The 14,845-nt window shown below is 51.0% G+C and overlaps 1 protein-coding gene across 1 annotated transcript; it reads left to right on the plus strand.

The window, feature by feature from the left end:
* The first annotated feature begins 1,783 nt into the window (after positions 1-1,783).
* Positions 1,784-14,325, plus strand: LOC125728080 (LIM domain transcription factor LMO4.2). The gene is made up of 5 exons (XM_049005149.1): positions 1,784-2,365; positions 4,779-5,025; positions 10,127-10,223; positions 10,816-10,971; positions 13,555-14,325. Exons 2-5 carry the CDS (start codon positions 4,790-4,792, stop codon positions 13,561-13,563), a joined length of 498 nt encoding a protein of 165 aa, XP_048861106.1. The 5' UTR covers positions 1,784-2,365; positions 4,779-4,789; the 3' UTR covers positions 13,564-14,325.
* The last annotated feature ends 520 nt before the right edge of the window (positions 14,326-14,845 follow it).

Consider the following 14,845-nt stretch of genomic DNA (forward strand, 5'->3'; position numbering starts at 1 on the left):
CGGAGACAATAGGTGCAATTATTGTGCCGGCCGTCCTCCGCAATTGTGGGATAGAAAGATCCGGGCCTGACTTTCCCATAGAAGCAGCCGAATTCCCCAAAGGGCCAGAGCAAAATGGACAGCTTCTCTCCTGGGAGCACTTCTCGATATCCCCCGACCGGGTGAGACAGTCTCTGTTGTGGTGCAGAGGACGAACGTGGAACCAAAAAGAGCCTTGTATCATCAGGAGGCAGAGGATAATATTTCCTCTATATTTCAGGGGGGTGGCGGGGGAGGGGTGCTTTAACCTCTGACTCCTGCTGACCCTGAATCTGAGACCCGGTGCTTCATCGTATCACAGCAGCAGATAAACTTCAGCTTACGGCTCCAAGACAGGCAGCGGTTTGCGGATCCTGTTAAATAAAGGTGAATATGACAAACCAGCCATAATGCTGACAGTTCTTAGGGACCAAATGGCAACGACAGAGATTCTCCCCCCCCCAGACTAACTCTGGAAACAGAAAACAAAAGTTTTTCGTCAGGAGAACATGCAGATGTTTTGTTTGAGCAGGAAACGATGGCGAGCTGTATTCTTCATCAGCACTGGTGGGACTTCGTGTTCCTGTCTCGGCATTCCCCAAATTTATCAGCAGAACAAACGGGGGCCAGTCAGGGGGGCAGTGGTCACAGTGACATACTAGGCTTTAAAGGAAATTCTCAGAATCTAATCTTATTTGCCCATAATTCCCTGACCACAGTCCATTAATACCCGAAATCTTTTTACAGCATTAAAAACACACCAGGTATACAACCAACAGCAACCTATATTTTCCATGCATCATTATATAACTAATAAATGTATCAGTGCTGAAATTCTAATATTTTGCGGTTTCCCTATGAATCCGTGACGCTGCACGGAAAGGCCCCACAGACTCGCGCCTCAGGTGTGAACATTTTCACAGAACTATGAATAATGCATCAGATTGGCATTTATTGCGGTTTTCTAATCATCCTACGCAAAACCAAAACATATCGTTTACTAAAAGTGCATAGTTAATCTTGTTTTTTTTTTTGTTGTCCCAAAAACAGAACACCTCAGTGTCTTCTTCCAAAAAGTATCTGGATAAAATACAACGTAGCGTTATGTATTTTCCTGCATTACATTGCATAAATATTTTTCTCCAAATATCACGAGGACTGCCTTTAGTTATAAACAAGAAAAACAACTTTAGTTTCAGCGATCCCTCAGTTTGACAGGTGGTGGCGCCACTGTAAAGTTTCAAGTGGGGGGAGAAATCCGGAACGTATCAAATAAATTGCTACATTTTCTTCAGTGACATTGAAACTAAATTACACTGCCACGGTTCAAGTAACGTGTTTTGAAAGACCAGACGTGTTCAGAGTCACGCCAGCCTGCCGGCGCTTTGCGACGCTGAATTCTGCTCTGCGCGCCATTATTAAAGGGGAGCGGTTTGTCTAACAGAACATCTTTAGCCCATTTATCATCTTTTACGAATAATCAAATATTTTAATATTACATAAAGGTGGATCTTATTTTAAAGCACGCAGTCCCCCATGCTTTCCTATTTGTAATCTATTTGCTTGGAAAGTATGTCAGCGCTGTCGTTTATTTATATTTTTGCATCTTTAACCATTTAGTAGGTTTTATGCGGAGGACGCTGCAAAAACAACATGACTTTTGACTGGAGCGCATGATAGGAGATACGGCTTCCAGCCCGAGTCCCTAACTACATTTTTCCTTCCTTTACTTGGTGCGCCGAAGTCACTCTCGCATCCTTCTGATTGGCCGATTTCGTTATTCCGCCTGAATGGGCCGCACTCCGATTGGCTGCGGGCCGATTTACGTCACCGGCACGCTCCGTCCCCGCCCGCCCCCTAAGATGAGTACTTGAGATTTTCCTTCTGTCACCGCCACATGTAGCAACGGGGGGATCGCGGGAGCCCAGCGGTCGTCTGTCGGTGCGGGAAAGCGGGACGCTCATTCCCAGAAGCGAGAAAAATATTAATACGCTCCGTGTCTGCTGCGTGGAAACGATGCCTGTGTGTCTCTGCCGGCGCATTTCCAAGGACATCCCCGAGCCACCTTTAAAACCACAGTAAAAACATCGGCGCCGGTGGAAATACAACACAGAAACCACGTTTGCGTTAGACTTGCAGTGAGAGATATTTCATAGGACGGTTCGCGATACCGGAGTGGAGGGGCTGCGTCTTGCCTTTGACATCTGATTCTGCGACGCGACCACTTCGGTCAGCTCGATCGATTTATTTTGATAATAACAACTACAACAAATAAACAGCTTTTAATCGGAGAGATCTCGTTATCAGGACACGATCCAGGCATTGCATTTTGAGCAGGCAAAAACAGGTAGGTGTTTTCCTGAAAACCTTGCATTCCTATGGCTTTTGAGTAATATTTTTTTACTTTGATTAATTGCGATATATTGCGATTAATGGATATCAGAGATGATTGCATTACGAGGCATCCACACATTTACCTCCATGCGCGGTTACGATATAACTATAACTGACAACCAACATTAATTTAATACGCGTGATGCTATAATTATATAGAATTACGCCATTCGATCTAAAAAAAAGCAGAGACGTAGTCGATGCACGTATACTCGTAGTTTCAGTTTGCCCTCTCTCATATAGACCCAGATCTTCCATATTAAAGCTTAGAGTATTTTTTTTTTATTTCCCCCTTCTCCGGTACAGAGATCAGATCATCCGAGCGTAAAGTTGTCAGAGAAGAGGCGCAGGGAATTTGTAATGTCCCCCCGATTACATTTCGCTTTATATTTCTTACTTTGGTGCACGATTTGGAAAGGCACCGGGACCACTTTGCCTGCAGCTGCTTAATCTGTTTTCTGTTTCACTGACTCCATGTTAGCGCTTAAATTGCCTGTCCATGTAATTACCGAAGTAAGCCCATTTAATTTAAAAGCTTTTTCCTCCCCTTGAGCCACCCTCCTCTCTCCCTCTTCCCGTGAAACTGGCAATGAAACTTGACGATGGTCCCGTCTTATTTATCCTGAGACTTACTTTTCGGACCGGGCGCTTTGATGCATCGCCTTTAGATTTAATCAGCACTAAGGTATTGCTGCTTGTCCTTATGAGCTGCAGCTAATGGACTTATTCAATGCTTTTCTTAGTGTAACGTTTTTCTCTCCCTCTCTTCTCCCCCCCTCCTGCTCTCCTCTAATTACCTTTCAACAAAGATTTGGCCGAGTCCTCCATGAAGTCTTTCCTGAAGGAATTGGAAAGGATTAAAAATTAAAATGCATTAGCCGACGAGCGAAATAGAAAAGTGTGCGGCGAATACGAATCGATAAAATACACCAGGTACATTTTCCGCAGCTAATAAGGCGAGAAATAAATGGAGCCGGAGGATGCGCCAGTAATTGAAAGTATTAAAGAGGAATGCTGTGGCCGAAAGGGATCCCTTAGAGCCAAACAAATGGCCGCCTATTGATTGTCGCCTGTCACACTGACACCGTTTCTGAGACAGAAAAATGTTATTCTGCGGACCAGCTACAAATGGACTATTACTGACCATTGAAGCGTGTGTTAATATACCGCAGGTAATTGCGTTTGCTGCTTTTATATAAAAAACGTCTTGTGCAGAATAATTTATAAGCGGCGCGTATCCAGTACGGACTTTGCGTGTTTTTTATAAGCCCTTAAAGTTGCGCCCTTTTAATTAGCGGCTCTATCGCTTTCACGCTCCTTTCTTTCTCTAATAAGCAAAGAATTACTTCGCTGCCACAGCGCATATTGACCTGCTTTAGCGGTTGCGGGGGGGGAGAGAAGGTTCAATTTAAAGACAATTTAGGCTCCTCCACGAAAACCGATGGCGCTTTAATTGCTCCATCACCCGGAGTGTTATCAGCCGGCAGCCTTAAGCCCGGAGGAACCGCGGGACAACCGCAGCATTTAGATGAGCGATCAAGGGCAGATTAGGGAGGCAAAAGTGCTCTAAATGTGTTTGTATAACAGGTTAAACAAGTGCTCTCAAAGGAGAGCCATCTATTTATACCTGGGATCCTGAAGCTATCGCTGGCATGCTGATGAAATCTGAGAGAAGGACGCCGAAAGGGCCGGAGGAGAAGCGAGCGGGAGCCGCAGGAGGCTCCGGACCAGCAAACGTGTCCTCTGTCGCGGTGTCATTTCGGAGAACTACCTATAATAAGCATAACAGCTCCGACAACTGGCAGCCGAGCACAAAGGGAGCGCGATAGATAAACGTGCGGCTTTCGGGCCCGATAATGAGGTGTAGTTTTCACTGAACCCCGCTTTAATGACTCATGTTTGGAAACCCAACGCTTTTGCTAATTCCCCTGGGTGAAAGAGCACAGTTGCATTGTTGAAGGACTGGGGGGGGGGGGCATCAGAAATAATAAAAAATAACCCCCTTTCTGTGATACCGTTCCACTTTTTCCTGCTACAAAATTAGACCCGTGTAAATGTCAGATGTATCAGTATTGAGGGGCTATTCATGCCTTATCTGTAATGGGTATTGTAGGAGAAGTTCGGGAGGGGGTCAGAGCATCTGCGCGGGGGGGGGAGATTGAAAAAAAACTTCTCTGAAAACTTGGTCTTGCTTACCCAAGCCCAAACCCTCCATTTCCGCTGTGGCTGGCCTCTACAGACTGGGTTGGGTTTCACCGAGACGTAAGCAGACCCTGGTTTTCCCGTGATATTTGCTTCATACTTTCCTTAACCTGAAGGACCTGTTTTCGTCTCTGTTTTTATTTGCACCCCCCCCCCCCCCACAGACACCGACACCATGGTGAATCCCAGCGGCAGCACCCAGCCACCCCCCGGTGGAGCGGGGACCCTGCCCTGGAAAAGGTGTGCGGGGTGTGGGGGCAAAATCGCCGACCGCTTCCTGCTGTACGCCATGGACAGCTACTGGCACAGCCGCTGCCTGAAGTGCTCGTGCTGTCAGGCCCAGCTGGGTGAGATCGGCACGTCCTGCTACACCAAGAGCGGCATGATCCTCTGCAGAAACGACTACATCAGGTGAGGGGGTCACCAGCGGGGGGCGCCAGCATCCCAGTAAGCGTTGGGGGTGCCGTTGACGCCCTGGCAGGGCCGGAGTGGGCGGGCGGCTTGGCCGCGCACCGTTACGATCGCGTTTTCTGTAAATGGGAACGAACCCCATCCGTGGGCAGTACGTGATTTTTTTTTCAGGTTGGCGGGATACTATCTGTCCCCTGGCGACGATGTTTGTTAGCCATATTGTTTACACGCTTTATTAAATCACGCTGGAACTTTCCCCTTTTGCGGGGGATAGATCATCATGAGGGGGACCCCCATCTCGTGAACCTTTGGAGCCGGTTGTAGATAAGAGGTTAGGTCAGCAGAGGATCGGGGGCCGTCTGGAGAACTCACCATCTCCCGTGTACCAAGTGGCTCTTCGCTGGATAACGTTATTCCCCCCCCCCCCCCCCCCAAGAAAACTCGTAACATTAAGATGTCGGCGCCGCCGGTGACTTCCTTCCTTCCCGAAAGGTCAAGCTGTCAAGATGAAAGCGGCTTCTTATCCTGGGCTTTTGCATTAAGAAAATACTGGTGGTCTTTTATAACCGGCCAAAAAATCTCTGCGTTTGTCAGTTTTATCAAACCCCTCGTGGGCCGGTTATAAAAAGCGGCTGTGAGTGGACGTCGGGTGACCTTCTGTGCTTGTGAAATTCAGGCGAGTTTCGAAGACACGACTGCAACAGAAGAAAAGACCCCTGTATTATGCCACTAATTTAAGAACAGGCTTGGACTCTTGATGGAAAGTCTGGGGATTAAGGAAAGTACGTCCCCTTCGGCAGAAATTCTTTTCGCTTTGGGATTTTGCAAGAGAAAGTTCGGGGGGTTTGGGAATGTGACTCGGAAGTTCCGGGGCCTTCGGAGAATGGTGTAGAAATTTGAAGGGATGTCTGTGTAGGACGCCCTGCTTCAGAGGAATGGCGAACTTCCTGTCCGCTTCCGATTCCTAGATTTCGCTTTCCAGCCTCGTTAGTTTAAAACAATGACGACTCGGGAGAGCATTTCGTTATTTTGATAATGTAACATCGTCAATTAAAGTGCAGCTTCAATCAGCTGAATGGAATCAGAAGCGGTGGGAGAGGGGGGGTGAGATGCTGGTGTCCAGTAGAGGAGGGGGGACCCTAAAGAAATAGTAAAACTCATCTTGCTAACGGAGAAGCGCGCTGGTGAGCTCGCACAACGTGGTGGAAAATGCCCATCGAAGTGCTGCTAGGCTGACCATGTCACATGTCACACTTCCTAGAGTGACTGTCCTCATCTAGAAGATTTCAGAATTTTTTTTATCTCCCTCTGATGGGCTGACCGTATGTCATGTGATCTCCCAGCATTCCCGGCCCCGCAGACTAACTCTCCTTAACTGTAGCTGCCCGCTAACGATAGTATTCAGGTGACATGGAATCAAAGCTGTAGGTGCAGCTGTGGTCACGGTCGTGCAGTTTTCGCGTCTGGGGAGAATCCGCACACGTGACTCCAAGTGAATTCAAGTTTCCTGCGGCCCCCTCCCCCGTTAAGCTTGGTCTGGTCGATAGGACGCCGTGTTGTAATGGGCAAGCAGCCTAATTAAAAACCTGGGTGAAATGCGAGGAGGGCTCGGTGACGGTAACGAGGGTGCTCTCCGTGAAAAGCGCAGAGCAGGAACGGCGCTCGCAGGCGGCGGATCTGAGCCCAGATAAAAACCGTCTGACGGGGAGTCTGTGCAATTAAAAGCTTTAATTAGCGCTTCCTCCATTTTCCTTTAGCCCTGATGGGTTTAATCTAATGAGATCTGGTCTCTGGCTTGGATCTTCCCTGAATGACGTGTCCGAAATGGATGAGAGCCACATCGCAAACAAAACATTTAATTAAGAAAATTGGCTTTTTTTTGGAGGGGGGGATTATTACGAGGGCTGGGTGCCTCTCGGCATTAAAGGCGCAGGTTCGTTTCTCGTAATGGAATATGAATCGCTGCCGTTAGTGTAAATAATACCGGCCCGGCCAGTGTTCATTAATCTGCGTGGCGGGGAGTGGGGGCCTGAGACTGATCGGCAGAGCGGGTGAAGCAGACCGCATTAGTCTCTGTGAGGGACGCGCATGACCCGAACCAAGCCGCTGCAGCCTCCTACAAATCAAAGTTTCCGGACCGCGCAGCAGGCAGATCGCAGTCGAACACCCCGGGCCGCGTACTTGGCGCTGGGGCCTTGGACAGCGCACGCACGCCCTGAAACGCATGCACACACGCATGCACGCTAACACAGAGCCACCGTATTTTAATTGCACTCCTCCTGCAAACTTACTTTCCCTGCCCGTGTTGCTGCTCTTCTGTCGGTTTCATTCTCTACCTCTTCTCCTCTGCTTGGCTGTAAGAGGAACCCAGCTAGGGAATTAATTTAGCTAGTAATCACGCGGCTGCTAGATGCTGTGAATGCTGTCCTTTTAATTGAATAGGCTAGGTAATTAAATGGCACTTTTCCAATAGAATGTGCTAGGTAAATCTAATAGTTGGTTATTTAATATGGCTTTGAAGTCTGCCCACTCGAGCAGTATGACAGCGCAGGGGCATGTGAGCTATTAGTGGGGAAAAACCGGGATCTCAAAAATTAATTAAATCGCATGCAATTTAAGGGAAACGTTTATCTTGATTTGTCATAACAGAATTAATTCAAGGCCGCCAATTCACTCGGGGCCAGATCTGTTTCTCTGAATTAACCAAGCGTAATTTAACAGACCCCCCCCCCCATACCCCTGCCCCCCCCACCCCACCCCACCCTACCCTACCCTCCTCTTAAATGCAGAGCATACTATTATGCAAAGCTCTTTCTAACTTGTATTGATATTTTTCTGGCTGTTTTTATTTTATTGAACTTTTGTGATGGTATATAACTTGCACTTGTATGTTGCTCACTGTGCATAGACACCCCAGCCCTATATTTAATTTAATCTTGTCTGGTTTGGTTTTTGTTTCTTTTTTAAACATCTGACCTGGGGTCTCAGTAGACCCCAGAACATCTGACCTGGGGTCTCAGTAGACCCCAGAACATCTGACCTGGGGTCTCAGTAGACCCCAAAAGTTGTCCAAATGGCAGCCAGCCTCCATGTTGCTGTTGTGTTGCGTAAGATGCCCAAACTGTGGGGAAGCAGACACCACCCCTTCTGCATCGCCACTCTATAGCTGAATCATTACCCTTACCACCCCTAGAGCCCCCCCACCCCGCCCTCCAGGACCCAAACCCAGTGCAATGGTCGTGTTAAAGAGCTTCTGGGCCTTAATTACATGGACTGTGGGATCTCTCCCTCCGAAACAGGAGTTCAAGGAAAAGCAGCCTATTAGAATTTCAGCGCAAACCCACATGGGCCGCTATCTGCTTAATTGAGCACCTGATGGCTTCAGATCTTTAAATCAAAAGCTCTCCTTGACAGTCCCCTGGTCAAATAATTAACGGGGTGGTTGTGATGAAGCAGGAATGAGAGCAGGAGACTGCGTGTGATTGGCGAACAGACACGGCGTGTGGTGCTCGCTGACGACGCAGGGTCTCCTAAGCGTGCTGCATGGCCCCCCCAGCCACACGCGAAGGGATCGCCGGGCACAGAGACGAGGCGCCTGTCTGCCAGTCTGGGCTGGTCCTTCCGGTTTGGTTATTGATTGCTGGCGTGTCACAGATGAGGCTAATTATTTTTGAACCAGAGTTTTGATTCCCCCTGTCGAGTCGATGCTGCCGTTTGTTTCACTTCGGGGTTTTTATATCTGGAGACGGTCCCCGGTCATGTGACAGTGTGTCCCCCCCGCATCAGCCAATAGGTGCCCATGTCATGGTGACGACGGCCCACCCCTGGTCCGCTCTCTAAGGGAGGGGGTGGGTGCTTATTTCAGTCTGGAATATCTGTGTGTGGGGGGTCAGCGTGATGAAAACAAGTCATTTTCTCCTTGTGTTCTGCCTTAACGGGCCTCTCTCTCTCTCTCTCTCTCTCTCTCTCTCTCTCGCTCGCTCGCTCGCTCTCAGCACCGGCGCCAGGCCCCGTGTCCGGCCGTCTCGGCCCCGCCCCCTTTCACGACGTGGCCGACGGAGTCCGTGCGTGCCCCCCCCCCCCCCCCAAGCCGTCCATTAAAGCTGGCGTCCCTGTTTCAGATGCACGCCGAGTAACGCTATACTCGCCCCCCCCCAACCCAGCCCCCCTCCCTGGAGCATGTCAGATGCTGTGGTCTTATTTGATTGCACAGGAAAACCGCGGTGATGGAGCAAACACCCAGCCAGATACGATGACAAATGGTTTCAGATCCCAGTAAATTACTTTCTGCTCAAATCGAAATTTCATTCAGTTTGTTGCCGGCCAAGATGAAGTAATCTAAATTGTAGACTCCGGAGCAGATAGAGGGAAGTTGGAGCAAGCATTTCATTATCAGGGGGGGTTGGGGTGGTGGTGGTGGTGGGGGGGGCTAGGGAAAAGGGCCGTGGATGAAAGCGATGAGCGCGAGCAAATCTGAAGTGTTGACACCGTGATTGAAAAGGTTAACCCATGCACGCTATATATCAAGCCGGCTTTCTAATGGAAAATCTGCCGTGATGGAGGCTTTGCAGGCAGGCTGCAGGCAGCCATGCCGCCTTTCTCAGATGTGGGATCAAATCCTCTTAGCCGGCCCATTTGCCTGCGTCCCCGCGGCTATCATGCGGCAGACGGGAAGGCCGTGTCAACGCCTCGCACCCGCGTCCTTCGTTTCTGCTCTGTGTACTTCGTCGTCGTCGTTATTTTTCTCCCTTCATATGTCAGGTGTGATTTCGTTCTTGCGCCGTTGACGCTTCTGCCGGTTTGTGGGTTGGTCTCGACCAAGAAAATGTCCCCCGGAAAGCTTTCCTGTGAAAATTTGGAGCACGTTTGTAAGATGGGGGGGGGAGGGAGGGGGGCAGCGCTCAGTCCTCCTGATAAACGGGAATTTATGTGGCCGTCTCAGAGACCCCCGTCCTGTCTGCGGCGGCAAACCAATTTACGCAGTCGACCTGCGTCGCAGCCGGGTGATGAATGCGGCGAGATGCGCAGATTTCCCGGCCGGCCGATCTTCACTGTACTGCTGATGCTGACATCACTTCCTCCCGATTTTTCTCCTCTGCAGATTATTCGGGAACAGTGGGGCATGCAGCGCATGCGGCCAGTCCATCCCGGCCAGCGAGCTAGTGATGCGGGCGCAAGGGAACGTCTACCACCTCAAGGTAACCCTGACCGTGATGCCTGGGGGGGGCCTCACCGGTAATTTGCCATTTACTTGTGCATGAACGTAGCTAATGGCTTCAGATATCCTCCCCCGGTGACGTTCAAGGATGATGCGTGACCCCCCCCCCCACCAGGGATAATTTGCACTTAAAAACATCGAGACCCTCCTGAAATGAGAACTAAGACATGTGATGCGATGCTGTGACCAATCCTGCACGACAGGGTCTGAGCGCGGTGGGGGTGTGAGCGAATAAAGCGGCACAGTGTCGCCTTTCAGGACCAGAATCGGGCGGCGGCCAGTGGCGGAGCGGGGGTGGGGGGGGGACTGTTTTTATTGAATCGCTGCCCATGTTGTGAATAAGACTGGGGTTGATTCAGAGCGGTACTTTTCAAACACGAGGTGGGGGGAGGGGGGGCCGCTCTTTCCCGCGTGTGTGTTTTGGTCGACCCTCTGCAAACACGCGCACCGGTCCCCCCACTTTGGTCTGGGGAGGCCTGGTTGGGGAGTTGAGGAATGCATGCTGTGGGGTGGGAGTGAGGGCCCCCCGCAGCCGGCCTCCATCTCATCCTGATACTCCCCCCCCCCCGCAGTGCTTCACGTGCTCCACCTGCCGGAACCGTCTGGTGCCGGGCGATCGGTTCCACTACATCAACGGCAGCTTGTTCTGCGAACACGACAGACCCACCGCCCTCATCAACGGGCACCTGAACTCGCTGCAGACGAACCCGCTGTTGCCCGACCAGAAGGTAGGCCCCGCCCCCAACCCTACCCCCTGCGCCGCCCCCAACCCTACCCCCTGCGCCGCCCCACCCACATGAGTGTGCGTATATGGAAGGGAGGGGGTGTGCGGAGGTCCCCGGGCCGTGACGACCTTTGGCCTGGATTATCCTCTCTGTTTGGGGACACCCTCTCTACAATATATCACACATATTTGGACGAAAGCAAGTCAGGCAAACAGTATATTACAGTCATACAGCTGAGAAGGAACCGATCAGGCATAAGTGCAGCAAGGCTGAGCCTCCAGTGAATGCAGGAGCTACACGACATCATCCAAACAGAGCAAGAAATTAAGGCAACTATTAAATCAGCAGGAAGTGCAACATCCAGGGAAGAGTTTCCTGTGACGGACATCACAGTTATATGGGTGACATTTAATTCCTCCCCATTATGGAATAGCTGTAGCTGTCCTCGCCACGTTGAAAATGTGCAGCCCGTCTGTTAACGTTCTGTCGACCAGACTCCTGAGGAACATTCCTGAGGAACACACTTGTGGAACGTTTGGTAAAAGCAGGTTGCCGGCAATCGTCTCGATTCCTTGAGGGCGCAGTGTTGGGTCCGTGCACACGGGCGGCTCGGAGGGCCAGGAGACGGCACCAGAAGACCCTGGGGTCACACACAGCAACAGGAGTGGAGTTTTGCTGTGGCGGAAACTCATTTGTAACAATTACCATCAGCCCGCTGGACGCCGAGGCCCGAAAGGCAGGCCCAAGCTGCCCGAAAGGCAGGCCCAAGCTGCCCGAAAGGCAGGCCCAAGCGGCCCGAAAGGCAGGCCCAAGCGGCCCGAAAGGCAGGCCCAAACTGGAGCATTCCCCTTTTTTTAATTTTTATGGAGTCTGCCTGATTGTATTTGTATCATATTTCATTGTGATTATATTTTGAGGTCGTCGATCCATTACTCTTGCCAGCCGAGAGATTAAATCTGATTGTCCAAGGATGAATTTTAATTAAAAGATTAATTTTAATTTCAGATGGGTGATGGATTCCCCCTCCCCCATCGCCGCCGACCGCATGTTTGACTTTGTCTCTCCGAGGCGGGAGGCCTCGGCCGAGTCATCGCGGGGTAACGAGATGTTCCCACCCCACCCCTAACTCCGCACGCGTCGGTTCCCGCTTTTGGGGAGCGTGAGCCGGGCTCTGGGTGCCGCCGGAAATCGGGGGGGGTGGATTTTTCTGCACCCGGGAGTCGATTGAAACAGATCTATTTATTGGGGAATCTAACCTGCCCCCTGGCGGTGGTGCTTGTTGCGTTTCGTGCGAGCACAGTGGGCACACCAGGGCGTGTTCACGTCCCACTTTGGGCCGTCTCTGCTCAGCCTTCTGGCCCACAGCAGACGGCCTTCATTAAGGCTACTTCCCTCGCCTTTTAAGGCGGCCTGACGCCTTCACACCGATATCGCCTAACATGTAAACTGAAAGCTGCATGAAGGCAATGAGCCGCCTTAATTTGAGGCGTCTGTCTAAACGCCGCCCCCTGGCTGGCATGGCGAGCGTTAGTAGGCCTCATCCTTTATTTATACGGCAACATCTATTGTAGAGAAAATGACTGAATTATTAATGTTAAAACACAACTGGAGTGATGGACCCGGCCCATTAATTATGGGCAGGACTTCGTCGGGACGGCCATGTTTAAACGGGGGGGGGGGGGGTTCGCCTTTTCCCTTTCAAGTGTCAGTTCCCTTAGGTGTTTTAATAAGATGGCGTTCGACGCCTGCCGGGAGCCGGTCATGTGACCCTTAACGGGAGGAGGAGCCTGTCGTCAGTGTGGCGGGACGCCGGGAATCCATGCGATTGGATGTGGGGGGCTCCAGGTTGCTGACAGGCGTCCGTCAGCATGCCCCTCCCCCCCGTGCTGCTGGCGTAATTGGTGCTGTCCATGTCCGCGGAGCGAGGCACTCGACGTGTTTGGCGGCTTCTCCAGTCTCGGCGCTAATCTCTTTGTTCAGGACAGACAAATTACCTTCCTCACAGTGAGCTACAGAACCCCCCCCCCAGAGGAATGCCTGGCCCCATTCCTTTAATTAGCCGCAAAGTGGGGGCTTTGCCGTTACTAATAGACCTCCGTTCTCTCCACAGTCTGAGGCGAGGAAGTAAGCAGGAGGGTTAGCCCTGAATCCCAACACAAACCCGCGGCCTGCTGGGGGCCGTCTGCAGAGAGCGTTACCCGTGGGGGGGGAGTCGGGGACTGAGTCCCGGTCGATCAGAAATGGCTCCTCCGACGCACGTGACAGCATCGGGAGGGGCGATGGTCGCTATGCTGATACCGCCGTTAAATTACGTCGGGCTTAAGTGTAGCTGGCAGTAGATATCATCCCGACTGCATTATATGCTAGGAAATGGAAACTCAGCGACTGGGGTTTGGTGGGGGTGGGCTGGCCATTCCTGACATCATGGCCTTGATCGGGAGCCGTTTGTGGTCCGTTTGAATGGACCCCTTTTCCGGGCCTCAGTGCGGAAGGGTGCCTCCTCCCCCCAACTACGCCTCTTGATGTTGCATTTTTAAATTTTGTTTTCATTTTCTTTTATTAATTCATGCTTCTCTCGCCCCACAGGTGTGTTAGGAGAGGAGGAGTGCCCCCCCCCCCCAGCAGAGCATTTTCTGCCATCATCACCCATGCAAGTGTCGGCGTTACTGGCAAACAATCCTCCCCCACGCCCCCACCCATCCCCTCACAAACACCTGCAATCGTAATCCTTGTCACGGCATTCAAAACACGCCCCCTACCCCCACACGCCCCCTTTCCCGCTTCTGCTCCTCCACGGATGGACCCCCCCCCGCCCCCCCAGGTGGGAAATGGCGAGCTCTACAGGCCTGGACTAGAGGGGAGGAAGTTCTGGAGGGATGGGAGTCAGGCAGAGAGACCCGGATGCACCGAGGACTTTTCAGAGAGAGAGAAGACAAAAAATAAACACTAACCAAGCCTTGGAGGGAATAAAAGGGGCAGCGACGCGTTCTCTCCTCCTTTCCAAGTCCACTCCTTTGTGAGACCCTGATACTCCTCCTTTCTATATTTTTAGTGTTGTAAAGGGAATTTGTCCCAATTTCGGGGATTAGAAATGACTTTTCGTGGAGATGGGGGTCATTAACACTTTGTGTATCTGTAAAATGCCATGTATGTATGCATGTAAGTGGTTTTTTTGTCCCGACGTGGCTAAACTCTACCCCAAAACCACCCCCCCCCCCCCAACTGCAGACCCCTCCAATCCAACGGCAGAGCGAGTGGAAGCAGATCGCAGCTTAACACTCTTCATGTACAGATTTTTCTCCAACCTATAATTGCTCAATGGAAAAAAAAAATAAATCTATTTGTGATATTTTCAGAGACATTTGCTCAAGTATGGTGTATTTAATTAATAAAAGTTAAAAGAGACGAGCTCACCCTGCTGTTTTTCATGCGACCAATGACGCGCGTTGTCTTCCGTCGTATTCCTGGGTTCCCTGTTAAACATTAGTAGATGAAGCGTTTATGGCCAGTCCTCCTCTCTCCATCGCGATACCTGCCCCGTCCTCTTAGCGGAGTGCGACCGCGCTTCTCCTTCGAGTTACATCTCTGAACGTCCTCTTCACCGATCACTGATCACCGATCACTAAATAGCTTGCTTACGTGACATGAGGTCTGGCCTCTCTGCAAAGTCGCTCTCGCAGGGAATCGCCTCATTAGCTATTCTGCCTTTTATCCCGCCTAAAAGACTCGCTCGGGCCCGTTCTGCAGCCGGCTCACGAGCCCCCCTGCCGGCACTGATGTGCGTCTGAATGATGTTGGCCTCCCCCACATCCTCTGGGATTATTAATCCTAATAAAAGGCCCATAATTGAAACCCAATAAATATAAAGATGCCATTT

Source organism: Brienomyrus brachyistius, unplaced genomic scaffold, assembly GCF_023856365.1.
Source record: "Brienomyrus brachyistius isolate T26 unplaced genomic scaffold, BBRACH_0.4 scaffold153, whole genome shotgun sequence".
Classification (NCBI taxonomy): domain Eukaryota; kingdom Metazoa; phylum Chordata; class Actinopteri; order Osteoglossiformes; family Mormyridae; genus Brienomyrus; species Brienomyrus brachyistius.